We start from the raw sequence: 16,504 nt of genomic DNA, 5'->3' as shown, positions 1-16,504 counted from the left end.
CTGCAACAGAAGAGTGTCCCGTCCCCACTATCTGACACTCTGTCGATTTGTCTCATTTGTCCAAATTAAGTTATACAAACCGTCTGCTAAGGCTCAATATCTGAAATAAGAATTTTGATAACAGTACCAATACCAGTATCCTTAAAGTGATACCAATACCCATAGAGTACGTCATTCGATACCTTTTTTCTTTTTTTGCCATATTTTTGAAAAATTCTGGTGGCATCTCAGCATGCTGAACTGCCAACTCCATCACATACACCGCGCTCCACTTCACCACTGCGGACTGTAGCCATTTCTAAACATGCAGTGAATTCCTGAACATTCCCAAATCTTGGATAACAACATTGTGTCGGAGGTGACACCTCTGACAACTTTAGTAGCGTTAACATTGACGCTAGTGTTAGCACCTTCACAAGCACAATCACAAGCTAGTGTTAGCACCTTCACTAGCACAATCACAAGCTAGTGTTAGCACCTTCACTAGCACAATCACAAGCTAGTGTTAGCACCTTCGCTAGCTAGGTTGGCACACAATCACAAGCACAATTAAAGTAAAACTGTACCCACCTCCGACACAATGTTGTTATCCAAGATTTGGGTGCCATGGTATTCCCAAATATTTCCGTAGTTTCCAATACCGAGCCCTTATTCACATGCCAGTGCCAAAGTTTATTCATTTTATTCATTTTATTCATTTTAGTATTTTTGATTCATTTTATTTCATTTTACTCATTTTATTCTTTTTATTCTTTTTATTCATTTTATCATTTTATTGATTTGATCTGATTTAATTGATTTATTGTTTTTAGCTGATTGCTCTTCAGTACCCTGTACAGCACTTTGGTCCTCCTCTGGTTGTTTTAAAGCGCTTTATAAATAAAGTTGGATTGGATTGGATTGGAAAGTTTAAGCTCATACACAGCCATCTGTTTTGCTAATCTGTTTTTTCTGCTTGCAGATGTAAAAATAAATGCTTTCTAATGAAAAAATACAGCATTAAGTTGTATGGTAATTGTTTAATGGGTCACAGATTGTAGTAGCTATATTCATATATATATATATACACACACATATATATATATACCTATATATATATATATATATATATATATATAGGGTTATTTTTAACCCTCTCTCCCATTGTGATTGGTAATTTCTTGTTCATCTCCTGATATAATAGTGATACAAATCCAATGGCTGTAGCAGATGAGATTTATTAACATAATTCTGCCTTTTATTGAGTTTTTGTGGGTTGTTTTGTTTTTCTTTGAGGACCGGATTGAGACGGTCCAGGGGCCACATTTTGCTCATGTGTGCCTTAAAGTAATCAAGTACCGATATCCAGTCTGCTAAACTGGGCGGACAAACCCTGTCTTTATTTGGCACAAACAGCATGCACACACGTGCACGGCGGCCAGTACACACACACACTTGCTTTGGAGGCGGCATGAAATTTGTCCTCCGCGTTTGACCTATTCTGGCTCGTTGTCCTCCATGGTTCAGGCCAGGAGGCAGGGACCAACTTCTTCCAACCGTCTTTGGTCAGACGACAATCCTCTGCATGTTTTTAGTGGGGGGTTATATATGGAGGAACTAATGAGCATGGGGAGAACATGCAAACTCCACACAGAAAGGCCCTTTCACCAGATAGCCCACCTGGGCCGTATCACTGAAGACATACCCTCAGCGCCCCAGGCGGGAATCGAACCAAGGACCGTCTAGCTGTGAGGTGACAGCTCTACCACTGCGCCACCGTGCCCACCCAAAAAGCAGCATGTCTAAACTACATTATAGAAACTTCACTGTCTGCCTTTTTTACTCCGTTACCTACTGTGGGAGAGTGTCTGCCACACAACACACTAGGGCATTCATGACTAGTGAATTTTACTAGTCGACTAACACAACAAGAAAACTGCATAATATACACAATAATCCAAGAACAAACAAGACTATTGGACAAACAACCAAACAAAAACAATGCATTCAGCTCCTATCCTGATAAGCCCAATGACACTGGGGTAAAAAGTTCTTAAAGTCAAAGTCTGTATGTGGTTGCCATATTTTGGGGATGTCTAAGAATCTGCCTTTGCTCTTGTAGTAAATGTTATCCAACAGGTAGCTTGAGAGTTCATTCCAACAGTGAACTACAGCTGGGGGATTGGATGCTTTCCAATTTAAAGCTATGCATTTCCTAGCTGCCAACAGGGCAAGATCTATGTATTTACTTTGAATGCATGGTTTTTGTTTGGTTGTTTGTCCAATAGTCTTGTTTGTTCTTGGATTATTGTGTATCTTATGCAGTTTTCTTGTTTGTTTTTTTGTTTTGTTTTTTAAACGACTAGTCGACTACTAAGCACAGTGTCAACTAGTGGTTTTACTAGTCGACTAGTCGACTAGTCTGTGAATGCCCTACAACACACACACACACCACCACAACACTCACTTAAGCCAAGTCTCTCTCGCTAAGCCTAGACGATTAGCCAGCTGATTAGAGCTCCACTCTGGAGTCACTGAACACATGCACCCACACACACACACACACACACACACACACAATCATAAACACACACACACGCATGCACGCACACACACACACACACACACACACACACTGTGAGATACCAGGCTGCAGTCTCCATGTCTCTATAAGCCCTCTCCATTCTCATGGAGATAAGACGTTTGTCTCATTGTTGGGAGACAACGGTCCCGTTATCATCTTATCAGAGAGCCCATCCAATCTGCAGGAGGAGGGGTGTGTGTGTGTGTGTGTGTGTGTGTGTGTGTGTGTGTGTGTGTGTGTGTGTGTGTGTGTGTGTGTGTGTGTGTGCGTGCGTGTGCGTCTGCGTGCGTGTGTGTGTGGTTGAAGGGGGAGTGTGTGTGTGTGTTAAGTGGGGGTCCTTTGTAATGCAACAGGTGCCGTTGTCACTCAATTTGTCTCAATGCTAATGACGTCTGAGAGTCGCAGCGTTTAGACTGGTGGTCTGTTAGTGCCGTCAGCCGCCTCACAGTCTCACTATGTAGACGTCAGCTAATGCTAATTCAAACTGCTAATCACTGACTTACAATGGGACGGCCCATCTGACCAGTGCATTTCCAAAACACTGTCTAGTTATGATCAAGTGCTGCGTCTGTAGTCGCTTTCACACACAGATCACGCAAAATTGCAGTTCAGAAGGCCCGCAAATCCGGCAGCCTCGCCACAGAAATTGCTTTCACACACAGCCAAGCAGCACCGCCACATTCCCGTCCTGGGGTGTGCTTTCAGGTGACAGCCACCGCTCCCGGATTGAAAGGCGAGCGGAGGCATTTCCACCCAGCTCCTCCTAGCCCAAATGAATATTTTCATAGGTTAGTGTAGCCTAGGCTACTGTATGATGAACAAATTCATTCAACAACCAAACATCGCCGATGTATGCCAGCCAACGACGTGCAGCTGCGGTCGTTAAGGATCAAAGTGATAAAACACGAAAGTGTTGTCCACATGCAGCATGGTAACAAGGCTTTCAATATTCATCTGATCGACTTTATGGATCACAGATGCACCAGCATGTAGCCTATTAGGTACAAGGCTAATTCTTATCTTTTGGTTCCAGTTTTTTGTAAAGCAAATTATTCCCATGAAGTAGCCTAATTAGCGTCCGTTCTGAAAGACGATATCAAACAGCTGCAGTCTGCATAACGTTCATCGGGGGAATAGTATACAGTAGGCTATAAATGCACATGACTACGGTACTATAACGTAGTAGTTTTTGTAAGGCAATGCACAACTGGCTAGCTAGACAGATTGCAGTTCTGGAGCTGGTTTCCAGAGGGAATATCCTCAGACCAACTCGCCACAGACAGCTATAGTCCTCTGAAGCTTATTATTATATCCGTTAATTTTACCTACTAATGTCAACATCGTTTGAGCATGAAGCCTAACCTACTTACTAGGCACGGAGCATCCTGGCCGCCTTTTTATACTTTCACTTCTGCCTTTCTTGCTACATGAGGTGATTTCCCCTGATTTTTTTTAATGAATGAGCTGACCATTCAGTGACAGTGCTACACCGCAGTATTGAAAGACCCTTCGGTACATGGAGGGTCTAAGGCCCTGTGGATGACTCCAGGCCAGGCTGCTCCTTCGTCTCACCAGACCCTCCCGGGGAAAAGGCAATCCTACCATGGGCAGCCTACCATGGGCAGAGAGGATGGCCCAAGAAGGCCTGTGCGCTGCACGTCATTCGCCTGCTCAGAGCACCTCGCTCTAGCCTGAAGGACCCCAGGCCACGCCGATCTTTGCATAGATTTTCAGGAGGCTAATCCGTAGCGTTTGTGGATTTCTCCCTCACGAGAGAGCCAGGCTGGGGTGCTAAACCCATGCCGTACCGGATGCCATCTCTCCGACGGTCAACTGTCTCTCCAGCTTGTCACCAAACTATACTTGGTTGTCACCTAGTCTATTCCTAAGTGTCACTGGTCAGGGGAGCCAGGATTCTATGTTTAAAATACATACTACAGCATGCGCTGGGACGCGTCATCAGTGATGTTAACTGGGGTCGTAAGGTGTTTCGGGTCTGTCGAACATCATACACCCTCGCCCAGTAGACCCAGCCAAGGCAGATTAAGACCCCGACCTGCGTCCCAGAAGCAGCCGCTCACGGATCAGCCTTCCTACTCTGTCTGCAACGTTGCCCGCGGAAGGGTTGATCACACCCAATCCGCTGCAATAGAGTTAGTGCTACACCGCAGTATTGAAAGACCGTTCGGTGCATGGAGGGTCTAAGGCCCTGTGGATGACTCCAGGCCGGGCTCCTCCTGCCCCTCACCCTGTCTGGGATGTCATGTTACGTTCAACTACCCTAGATTGCGCCTCTCTCATTCTGTTTGTTGTGAGTCACGGCCAATGAAGCGCTGTCAGCATTGCTAGATTCAACTAAACTCTGAAGACAGCACATTGAGTAGGCTATTTACATTGTACCTATACAAATGTAGCATGCCATTTGTTTTTGTTGTGTTCAAATGATTTCAGTTGAAATCTAAAATGTTTTTGCACTAATGATTTAAACTTTCATACCAGGTTTGTTCTGTTCAAAACAAGAGCCTATGTAACATTGCTGTTAAAAGAAAATTGAATAAGTAGGCCTACATACAAATGTGAAGTAGGCTATTTAGACCTATATAAAAATACTGTATGCACTAGCCCCACTGTTTGTTTTTTAATACAGCTGTTTTATTAAGAATGAGAAACTTTTGTTTTGCAACGCCCAGATAAAATTCTTGGATGATAATCTAGGAATAGGCTATGGCGTTATGCCGCTATGCGCAAAAGTGTTTGCTTGTGTTAATAATAATGTGTAAATGGTTGAAGCTGAAGCAGTTATGTGATTGTTATATTTAAGTCCACTACTGAACCCCCCCGTTCCTCATTTCCATTTCAAGAAGTTGGCAACCCTAGATGTGCAGGAGCAGCAGGTAGCCTACAAGTTATAAAACTAAGCCTGCCCTGAATGAGCCGAGTGGGGGGGCTTGTTGACTATTGTGAAAGTTATGTGTTTAAAACATATAAAGATCATGGAAGTGGATGGTATCAGGAGGAATGTCACCGATAGTTAACATTTTATATGCAGGGAGACCATCAGCCCTGCTGAACAGATCTGTATTTGTCTGTAGTTTTATTCAGGCTATGATCTGTGATGCGCGGAGATATCCAAATTGGCATGAAAGAGATGACAGCATGCAGCCGCAACCGGACTGGATCTCTCGGTGGATCGGGATCTTGGAAGGGAAGAATGTGATTGGTTTACTGGAGACTACCAATCCAACACTTGTGAATAATTCTACGCTTAAAAAGGCGTGGTTAAATGGATAGCGCCGGCGCATTCTGGGTTTAGTGTCAAGGAAAAATTAGGGAATGCGCGTGACCACGCCCACTAATAGCGCTGCGCCAAGCCGTAAACGCTAATTTAAGGCCAGGGGGAGAATAGAGCCCTATAGGGCTACAAAGACAGACAGTTCTATCACTCTATCACAGTAACTCAGAGTGTTTTGGAGTAGAGATGGGCTAAAGACGGGCTAAAGACAGACAGTTGACTCTATCAGAGTAAGTCAGAGTGTTTTGGAGTAGAGACTAGGGCACAGTAACCTACATTTAATCCACTTTATCACACTATTCACTTATCAAACATACTTTGACTGAGAAGGTTACTGATTGGATCTACAGCCACATCACAGCAGTGGTTTTTCAGCTAGCTCTGTTCCTAGCCTGGTTGTCTGTATTTAGACATTATTTGCACACAGCCAGTTCTCCAGTTGACCTCCATGATGGCGCCGGCTGAGGCTACTGCTAGATTTGTGACGGAACTGCAAAGCCTTTGTAATGTCTTCACAGACGACCTTTGACCTTTACTTTGATATGTGGAAAGAACATCAAACACCAGTCTGCAGCCAAGCTCAGTCCTTATCAGAGGCAGGCGACCACAACGTGTTCAACACAGGCAACTTATTTGATGACTTGTCTGGGAGTATTGTACTCAGTGTAGAGGTGTGGGCATTAACCACATCCCCCCTGTCCTCTCTCTCTCCTCATCCAGATAAAGACTCCAAGGAGAAAAAGGAGGTGTGTAGGGAGCCGTCAGATGCTGCTGTGAAAGAGGAAGAGGGAGGTGCCGGGGAGCCGGTCAACGAGGCCAAGAAGGAGAAGAAGGAGTCTTTCAAGGAGTTCAAGAAGGAGGCGAGCAAGGAGCCCAAGGAGGCAAGCAAGGAGTCCAAGAAGGAGGCCAAGGAGGAGGTGAAGAAGAAGGACTCCAAGGAGAAGAAGGAGGTGACGAAGGAGAAGGAAGGGAAGGAGAAAGTGTCCAGGAAATCCTCAGTAAACAAGTAAAGAAGGAGGAGCCAGAGGCTGCACAGGGCTGGCAGCCATGCAATACGTCCATATAGTAATATGCAGAGCACACATCAACATACTATATTCATATTCATATAGACATACTGTTCATTTACACTACATCTGTCTATACAACTTACTGTACATACTGTGTATAATGTAGAAATAGTGTACACATACAGTACTGTGCAAAATATGCCCTGGATTTTTTTGTTCTAAACATGTCTCACAAGTCTTGGATGTTTATTTGTTTTCTGCATTAGTGTGTCAGTAGAATGTTCTTTATTTCACATTTTTGATACTGTATTCAGAAACTTTTCACTTTTTTGAAAGCATCTTCGCTTTATGGATGTCGTTGACATATACCTAAGCTTTGCACAGTACTATATATGTACTTCCATACACATACATACAGTACATACAACATACATACACACACATACATACACACACACATACACACATACATACATACATACATACATACACACACACACACACACACACACACACACACACACACACACACACACACACACACACACACACACATACATACATACATACATACATACACACATACATACATACATACACACATACATACATACATACACACATACATACATACATACATACATACATACATACATACATACATACATACATATACATACTTCCACACATTCACATATTTACATATACAATATGCCACATATCTCAGTCAGCAGCATTGCATCTTCCGCTCCCAGAGGCACATATACATTGTCTAGTAATAGCTTAGACTTGCGCGCACATGTGTGTGTGTGCGCACACACACACACACACACACACACACACACACATACACAAACACACACACACACACACACACAATTATACAAACTGTCACTCGCTCTCTCTCTGGGCTGGTGCTGCTGAACCAGACCACATCCATGTCTGTGTGTGTGTGTGTGTGTGTGTGTGTGTGTGTGTGTGTGTGTGTGTGTGTGTGTGTGTGTGTGTGTGTGTGTGTGTGTGTGTGTGTGTGCGTGCGTGTGCGGGTGTGTGTGTGTGTGCAAGACTAAGGTATTAGACGATGTACAGTATGTGCCTCTGGGAGTGGAAGATGCAATGCTGCTGAGATGTGTGGCATATATGTAAATATGTGAATGTATGTATGGAAGTGCATAAGTATATACCATTGGGATACTGTGTGTGTGTGTGTGTGTGTGTGTGTGTGTGTGTGTGTGTGTGTGTGTGTGTGTGTGTGTGTGTGTGTGTGTGGGCGGTGGTGAGGACTGGGCCAACGGAGACCGAGGATGAAGACTCCCTCTCTCCCTCCTCAGCAGCACTGGAACCCACAGTCCTGCGCCTCCCTAATCCAGTACCCCCTTCCCCCCGTGCGCCCACGTGGCTGGGCTGGGCGTGACGTCAGCCCCGCCCTCTCTTGCCCCCTCGCGTGGCAGCGGGCCTGAGCCTCCCCCGCCTCGCCACCTCTAAGAATAGCCACCCAGCGGCCAGCCGCCTCCAGCGCTTCCTTCCGGGTAGATTCAGGCCACATTCTGAACATCTGGGACACTCCAGGACACCGGCAGCTGATGGACGCGCGGTGGCGGTGGTTGTGGGTTCAAGCCTCTGACTGTTTTTGTGCAGGACGGTAACAACCAGCGGGACTTTTCTCTTTTTTCCCCAGGAGATTTGTAGAAAAAAAGCAGGGCAGCGATGTAAAGTGCTGAGAAAAGACTTCCCGTTTCTATTCATCTTAATTGAAATGGCGGAACAGGTGGCTGTCGTCTCTCTCATTACAGCAAATTAAATCAAGTTCATTGCTTTGTGTGATACAACAAGATGGATACTATTGATACCTGAGGAAACTGAGTGGTGGAGAAAGAACAGATGTGTGACTTCAAAAGAGTCAAACATACACATGGATACGTTTCTACCAGATTAAATGAAGTCTATGTAAAAAAAGAAAAAAGTACTGCCTAGAAAATGATTGACAGCACCCAATTAAGTTTCGATTACTATAGTTATTTATAGACGGTTTTAACTTGACAACAAAAAAAATATTCTAAAATGAACCCCAGCTCACTTCCTGTTGTTTGACAGGGAAAAAAGACATAAGGTGGAGGAGTGACCATTCTGTGAAAACCGTCTATAGCAGTGGTTCTCAAACTTCCTTGGCTTTAGTACCCCCTTTCACTGATTTCTGAATTACGTGACTACAACATTTTGCTTAGAAAACTGCAAGAGAAAACTGTATCAGATGATGCAATGAATGATACCACCTTTTGCAGAATATACTGTAACAATACAAAATAAGAAATTGAGTGAAAGAGGTGCAATCAGTGCCTCCTGAGCAGATTCATTTGAATGTTTCATTTATTCCCATGATTTATTCTTACATTTTTCCATTTTACCCTTTCTCTCAAGTACCCCTGTAGTACCTCCATGTACCCCTAGGGTACGCGTATACCCCAGTTTGGGAACCACTGGTCTATCCACCTTATTTTTGAATGCCCCACTGTAAAATAATTATGGGTAGGTCCGGTTTAACATGACTTGATTGTTGCAGCTTGCCATTTCCTTTGTTATACTTGGTTGTATTCAGACCCGAATTATAAACCGGAAACCGGAGTACGTTATAAACATTATAAATATAGTCACGTTATAAACAACTAACCAACGCTGGGGGTCCGTATGGAAACAGTGTTACTCGAAATGGTTAAAAGGTAAATCAATTTGGTCATTCAGTGGCGTTTTACTGCCATGTAAAGTAACTAACGTTAGCCGCTAGCATTAGCCACAAGTAGCCGACTACCCATAATGCATTACGTTATCCCAGCACCCGAACAACATTTGCATAAAATAAGGCTGAAAACAAAAACCAGATTTCTAAATAGCTGTTATTTTTGATAAACTGAGCACACAAGGGTAATCTAAATGGTTACTTTGACCGTCTAATTTTTTTTCTAAACTTATAAAAGTGACATATTAACCCTTACGGCTGTAGAGCAGAATGGCTCTGCTGTAAAACACTCATAGACGTTTTTTTTTGTCAAGGTAAAACCCTACACCGGAAGAAGCACCCATAGGCATCATGGCAGCTAGAAATAAAGTGGATAGGAATAAAGCAACGAACTGAAGACAGTTTTACAACACTGGATGCTGAACGTGCTTTCCTCATAGGTAATGTAATGTAACTCATTCACATGCTGTGGCAAGTCCTTCTTCCCAAGTGTTTATGCCATGTGCTTTTCAAGTAAATATGGATGCTAAAGGGAAGTTTGATGTAGAGATCAGAGGGCTGCTGACCAGGTTACTGTCTATTTCTGTAATCTGCTCCGTGATTTATATGCCTACTAATCTGTTGCCCATATGATTCAGAAGGTAGGCTACTAGTAGGCTAACGTCCGTTACTACTTGCTTGATTTAGGGCTGGAGTGGATGATAATTCAATAGCCTATTATTGTTTGTTGTCTTTCAGTAGAATCATCGTGATGATATGAAGTTATTTTAATAGTGACATTTCTGCTGTCTAATTTGATGATGACAAGCAAATATTACTTAAAAACTGATCACCATTCAGTTCAATGAGATGAACACTGATTTTGCATACGTGAAACATATGATATTGATATTGAGAATAATCCTTATGATTATCATATTGATTTCAACCCCATTGTCCAGGCCTATATTTGGTATAGCCCTCCCTGGACAAAAATGCACCAGCCACTACTGCTCATATTAACACTAGTTAGTTGGTGATTGCCCCTAATCAACACTACCTGGACAGCTCCATGGTGCTGAAAGAGTGCGCAGGCTTCCCAAGCATAATGAAGAAAAAAAGAAAATTGTTATAGAGATAACGAAATAATAAGTTGTTATCATGAGAAAACAGATTTTGTTATCTCGAGATAACGAAATAATAAGTCGTTATCATGATAAAAATAATAAATAAACATATGTCCGTTCTCGGCTTCCGTAGTTCCAGGCTCTCGTTGGTCTGAGTCCGTTTTTTATAGCCACACAAGCAGGTAATTATATCTGACTAGCTTCATTCCTAAATGAGATACACTCCAGTTCAAAAAACTGATCTTTGAAAATAGTCATTGGCAGAAATGTACCTTGAAGCTAATACCCATGACTAGGATTTGAGGATGAAATCAACCTTATTTATGAAATATTGAGTAATATCGTATAGCAATTATTTTTCTGAGTGGATATATAGCGTTTTGGAATCAAAGCTCACATTTAGTGCTATATTATCCTTTTGTTTAATTAATTAAACAAAATTCATAAAAATGTCATGTCTTTTCTTTCTTTTTTATAATTTTTTTTCCCAATTTTTTATCCTATTTTTAATCCCCATTAGTGCTAATTCAATTTATTTATCCTGGTTGCTACTCCACCCTCTGCCGATCTGGGGAGAGCCGAAACTGGCTCCGTGCTTCCTCCGAGACATGGGCAGTTAGCCAGCCGCTTCTTTTCACCTGACAGGGGAAGCTTCACCGGTAGGACATAGCACGTGGGAGGTTCACGCTATTCCAACCAGTTCCCCTCCCTCCGAACAGGCGCCCTTAACGACCAGAGGAGGAACCACATTAGCAACCAGGATATTGCATGTTTTGGTGAAGGGGGTTCCATGAAGGAACCCCCCGGGAGGCACGGGGAGAACATGCAAACTCCACACAGAAAGGCCCTTTTGACGACCGCACCCGGGCGGTGGGCACTCGAGGACATTCGGGCGGGCACGCATTCCTTCAGCGTTCACAGCGTCCCAAGTGGGAATCGAACCCAAGACCTTCGAGCTGTGAGGCGACAGCGCTTACCATTGCACCACCGTACCCCCCCTAATCATGTCTTTTCTTGTCTTTCTTTGTGTTACACTCTGTCTGGAAGGAAGGAATCAGAAGGATCGTTTCACCTGTGTAATTTGGTTTTGTATTATACAAAGTTACAGGACAAATACAGCACATACAGTCCCTCCTGGCTGCGTGCACATAGAGTGAGGCAGTTGCTGTGCAACGTAATGTTAGGTCAGTTGCAGCAGCTAGCTAGCAGCTAGCAGCACAGGCTATCTCTGGTTTATCTCAATTGTATCTCAACAACCAAGCAATAGATTAAAAAAAAAAATACCATTGGGAAAAAGTGTGACTTGTACATGTTGACAAGTGAGTGTTTCAGTCATTCATTGGTGTTTTGAGAGTATTTGCTAACTGCTACCAGAGTTTATAAAGGATTTATTTTTGAAAACACTGGAGTAATTTTTTTTTAAACGAGACATTTCTGTGTTCATTCAAACACCATCATCAGTTGTAAGGAGTACCAGAGGAGTACCAGAGCCATAGAAACCCAACCCAATCAGAGGCAGAGAAGGGCGGCCTTCGCAATCCTGGGGGGGGGGGGGGGGGAGATTCTGCGAACCAGTCTGCAGTGCTGCTTGAATGCCATTCTCAGACACAGAGTTGGACTGAATTGTGCAAAGTGATGATGTCATAGCCAGGGTATATGCTCAATATACCACGGCTATGAACCAATCAGATTGTTTCATTTGAGGTACCCATTTTATAATGAGGATTAGATTATGAACACATAACTACAGATTCTGGTTCATAACACGGCCACAGGGACAGATGATTGTTCCAGGTATTAGTCAATATCTGTTGCTATGTAAACAGAGTTATTGCTTGTGGATTTTTTTTTGATTTTGTAGCAAAACTTGCACAAAGAATTTTCTTGCCATTTTGCAGAGGCAAGCACAGTGCACATGAATCAACTCAGAGCTAAATCAGCCCGTCAGCTTCTCATGCAATGCAAACGTTATTTGCTGTTCCAGTAAATAGGAGGAAGCTTGGATACGAGCTGGTATAGCACAGGGAATCTAGTCCGCTCAGCTAGAAGAGCCCTTTAATTGGCTCAGCTGAGCCAGAAAGCTAAAGTTAATAGTTATGCTTGCAATTTTCAAAGTCAATAACATTGCATACAGTTGACAAACAGTAAATATAATTTACTGTATGTCTAACAACAAGACAAGCTAGCAGCCATGTTATTGTTGCCAAATCAAATCAATATCAAAATGTTCACGAGCGATGAGATAGGCTCTGTCGGCCTGAAGTAGCCAGTTGAAAACCATTAACTGTGCTGTTGAACAGCTGTGCAGGTTGGGTAGCGGATTAATTTAGAACGCGATTCAACTTGAGCCGCACTACGATTTTAACGCACACCATGCCGGCCAATCAGAAAAGAGTATTGACCCAGACCACGTTATAATGAAATGTATGTGACGTCTGAATCCCAGAAACCTCAGAGTTGAGAAATCTCCCTTGAGTTTCTTCTACTCCAATTGCTGACTTTCTGACATTTGTGGAACCCAGCGGGAGTCTCGCCTGCTTCCCGTTTCCCCCTGAGAGCTGTGGACAGAGTCTGGAAGCGCACGTGGGGCACGTCACGCCTCCGGACACCACTGTGGTTTCTGCAGTGATTGTTTGAGTGATTTGTGTTGTTGTTTTTCGGTCTTGTTTTTGGGCTTTGTGTAAAGGTCGTCCGGCGCTGGAGGCGAGGTCAGCCGGAGATTGGGTAACTGTGCTGAATCGGAGAAGCTGCTGTTTAATTTGGCAGCGGCGCTCTGTGTGAACACGGAGGAGCTCGAAGCCACACTGCATGTAGAAGACTGGAGATAGAGTTACACTCCCGCCACACTCTCTCTGTCTCTCTCAATTTCTGTGTGTGTCTCTCTCTCTCTCTCTCTCTGTGTCTCTCTCGCTCTATCTCTCTCTGTGTGTCTCTCTCGCTCTCTGTGTCTCTCTCGCTCTCTCAGTTCATGTCTGTTTTTGTCTCAGTTTCTCTGTCTGAAACTTTCTGTTTTCGTCTTTTTCTCATTTTTGTCTACACTCTTTCCCTCCATCTCTCTCTTCAAATCTATCACTTTGTCTCTCTCTCCATCTCGTTTTAGACTTTCAGACAAATGACCAGGGTTACTTGTAGGGTCGGGTACCAAAATCCAGTACAGTAGCCTACCACTATGGTACTGGTACCTTTACGACCGATAGACTTACCAGACCGAATTGCAACGCAGATCTAGGTGCCCCTTCTCGGTGCAATGCCCGATAGGGTGACCAGATGTCCCGCTTTGTGCTGGACTGAACAGCACTGACTTGTCACCTGTCCCGCAAATTGAGATGTCCTGCATTTTGTGCAAGAGAGAGCGCGAGAGACCGAGACAGAATACAGAGGGAGAGAGAGAGAGCGATAAAGAGAGCGAGCGACTGAGACAGAATGCAGAGGGGGAGAGAGAGAGCATGAGAGACTCAGACAGAATACAGAGGGAGAGAGAGAGCATGAGAGACTCAGACAGAATACAGAGGGGGAGAGAGAGCATGAGAGACCCAGACAGAATACAGAGGGGGAGAGAGAGAGCATGAGAGACCCAGACAGAATACAGAGGGAGAGAGAGAGAGCATGAGAGACCCAGACAGAATACAGAGGGGGAGAGAGAGAGCATGAGAGACCCAGACAGAATACAGAGGGAGAGAGAGAGCATGAGAGACCCAGACAGAATACAGAGGGAGAGAGAGAGCATGAGAGACTCAGACAGAATACAGAGGGGGAGAGAGAGAGCATGAGAGACCCAGACAGAATACAGAGGGGGAGAGAGAGAGAGAGAGCATGAGAGACCCAGACAGAATACAGAGGGGGAGAGAGAGAGCATGAGAGACCCAGACAGAATACAGAGGGAGAGAGAGAGCATGAGAGACCCAGACAGAATACAGAGGGAGAGAGAGAGAGCATGAGAGACTGCAGACAGAATACAGAGGGAGAGAGAGAGCATGAGAGACCCAGACAGAATACAGAGGGGGAGAGAGAGAGCATGAGAGACCCAGACAGAATACAGAGGGAGAGAGAGAGAGCATGAGAGACCCAGACAGAATACAGAGGGAGAGAGAGAGCATGAGAGACCCAGACAGAATACAGAGGGGGAGAGAGAGAGAGAGCATGAGAGACCCAGACAGAATACAGAGGGAGAGAGAGAGAGCATGAGAGACCCAGACAGAATACAGAGGGAGAGCGAGAGCATGAGAGACCCAGACAGAATACAGAGGGAGAGAGAGAGAGAGCATGAGAGACCCAGACAGAATACAGAGGGAGAGAGAGAGAGCATGAGAGACTCAGACAGAATACAGAGGGGGAGAGAGAGAGCATGAGAGACCCAGACAGAATACAGAGGGGGAGAGAGAGAGCATGAGAGACCCAGACATAATACAGAAAGAGAGAGAGAGAGCATGAGAGACTGCAGACAGAATACAGAGGGGGAGAGAGAGCATGAGAGACCCAGACAGAATACAGAGGGAGAGAGAGAGAGCATGAGAGACCCAGACAGAATACAGAGGGGGAGAGAGAGCATGAGAGACCCAGACAGAATACAGAGGGGGAGAGAGAGAGCATGAGAGACCCAGACAGAATACAGAGGGAGAGAGAGAGAGCATAGGAGACCCAGACAGAATACAGAGGGAGAGAGAGAGAGAGCATGAGAGACCCAGACAGAATACAGAGGGAGAGAGAGAGCATGAGAGACCCAGACAGAATACAGAGGGAGGGAGAGAGAGAGCATGAGAGACCCAGACAGAATACAGAGGGAGAGAGAGAGCATGAGAGACCCAGACAGAATACAGAGGGAGAGAGAGAGCATGAGAGACCCAGACAGAATACAGAGGGAGAGAGAGAGCATGAGAGACCCAGACAGAATACAGAGGGAGAGAGACAGCATGAGAGACCCAGACAGAATACAGAGGGAGAGAGAGAGCATGAGAGACCCAGACAGAATACAGAGGGAGAGAGAGAGCATGAGAGACCCAGATAGAATACAGAGGGAGAGAGAGAGAGCATGAGAGACTCAGACAGAATACAGAGGGAGAGAGAGAGCATGAGAGACCCAGACAGAATACAGAGGGGGAGAGAGAGAGCATGAGAGACCCAGACAGAATACAGAGGGAGAGAGAGAGAGCATGAGAGACCCAGACAGAATACAGAGGGAGAGAGAGAGCATGAGAGACCCAGACAGAATACAGAGGGGGAGAGAGAGAGCATGAGAGACCCAGACAGAATACAGAGGGAGAGAGAGAGAGGGGGGTAGCAGCAGCAGCATCGCCTTTTAAACTTTTATATCGCACTCTCAACCGGCGTTTCTCCTCCGCTGCAGGCTGTCTCTTCCCCCTCCCTTTTCCCTTCTTCTCTCACGGCGCTGTGTCAGGCCACCCAAAACAAAATGGAAACTTCCGGGTAAAAATTTCAAACTAATGTAATTTAAAGCATCTCCGAGCAAGATTTTCGATTGTTATTAAACAGTCTAAATTTAATATTGATGCCTCACATCTGACCTATAATTGTAGATGAGACCAAAGCCGAGTGAATCGGCGATTACTATCTTGATGATTATAGAGTCTGTGTGTTGGCCGGATAGTGTGGGGGAGGTCCGGATAATGGTCCGGTATACGGCAGCCTCTACGGCAGCCGCTGCCTCCCATAAACCGCTCCGTCTGCATGCGTACAGGCTATTCCATGGGCTATTCTGGGCTGAGGAATTTTATTTACGTCCGCGATAACTTCTACTAATTTATGTTTTACAAGTTCTCTTTACAGTCTATGGTCGGAAGC

At 44.6% G+C, this 16,504-nt stretch overlaps 1 protein-coding gene across 1 annotated transcript in view; it reads left to right on the top strand.

Annotated features, from left to right (window-relative positions):
• bbs9 (Bardet-Biedl syndrome 9) overlaps positions 1 to 6,865 on the top strand; it is a gene marked incomplete at both ends in the record, with an annotated part of 588,136 nt that extends 581,271 nt beyond the window's left edge. The window contains one exon of the mRNA XM_083636722.1: positions 6,576 to 6,865. Coding sequence (XP_083492848.1) covers positions 6,576 to 6,865 — 290 coding nt within the window. The remainder of the gene's footprint in view (positions 1 to 6,575) is intronic.
• Between the last annotated feature and the right edge of the window lie 9,639 nt (positions 6,866 to 16,504).

The sequence above is a fragment of the Poromitra crassiceps genome (assembly GCF_964638095.1).
Source record: "Poromitra crassiceps genome assembly, chromosome: 1".
NCBI classification, from domain to species: Eukaryota; Metazoa; Chordata; class Actinopteri; order Beryciformes; family Melamphaidae; genus Poromitra; species Poromitra crassiceps.
The sequence above is the reverse complement of the archived record's forward strand: the minus strand, read 5'-3'. Positions and strand labels throughout refer to the sequence as shown.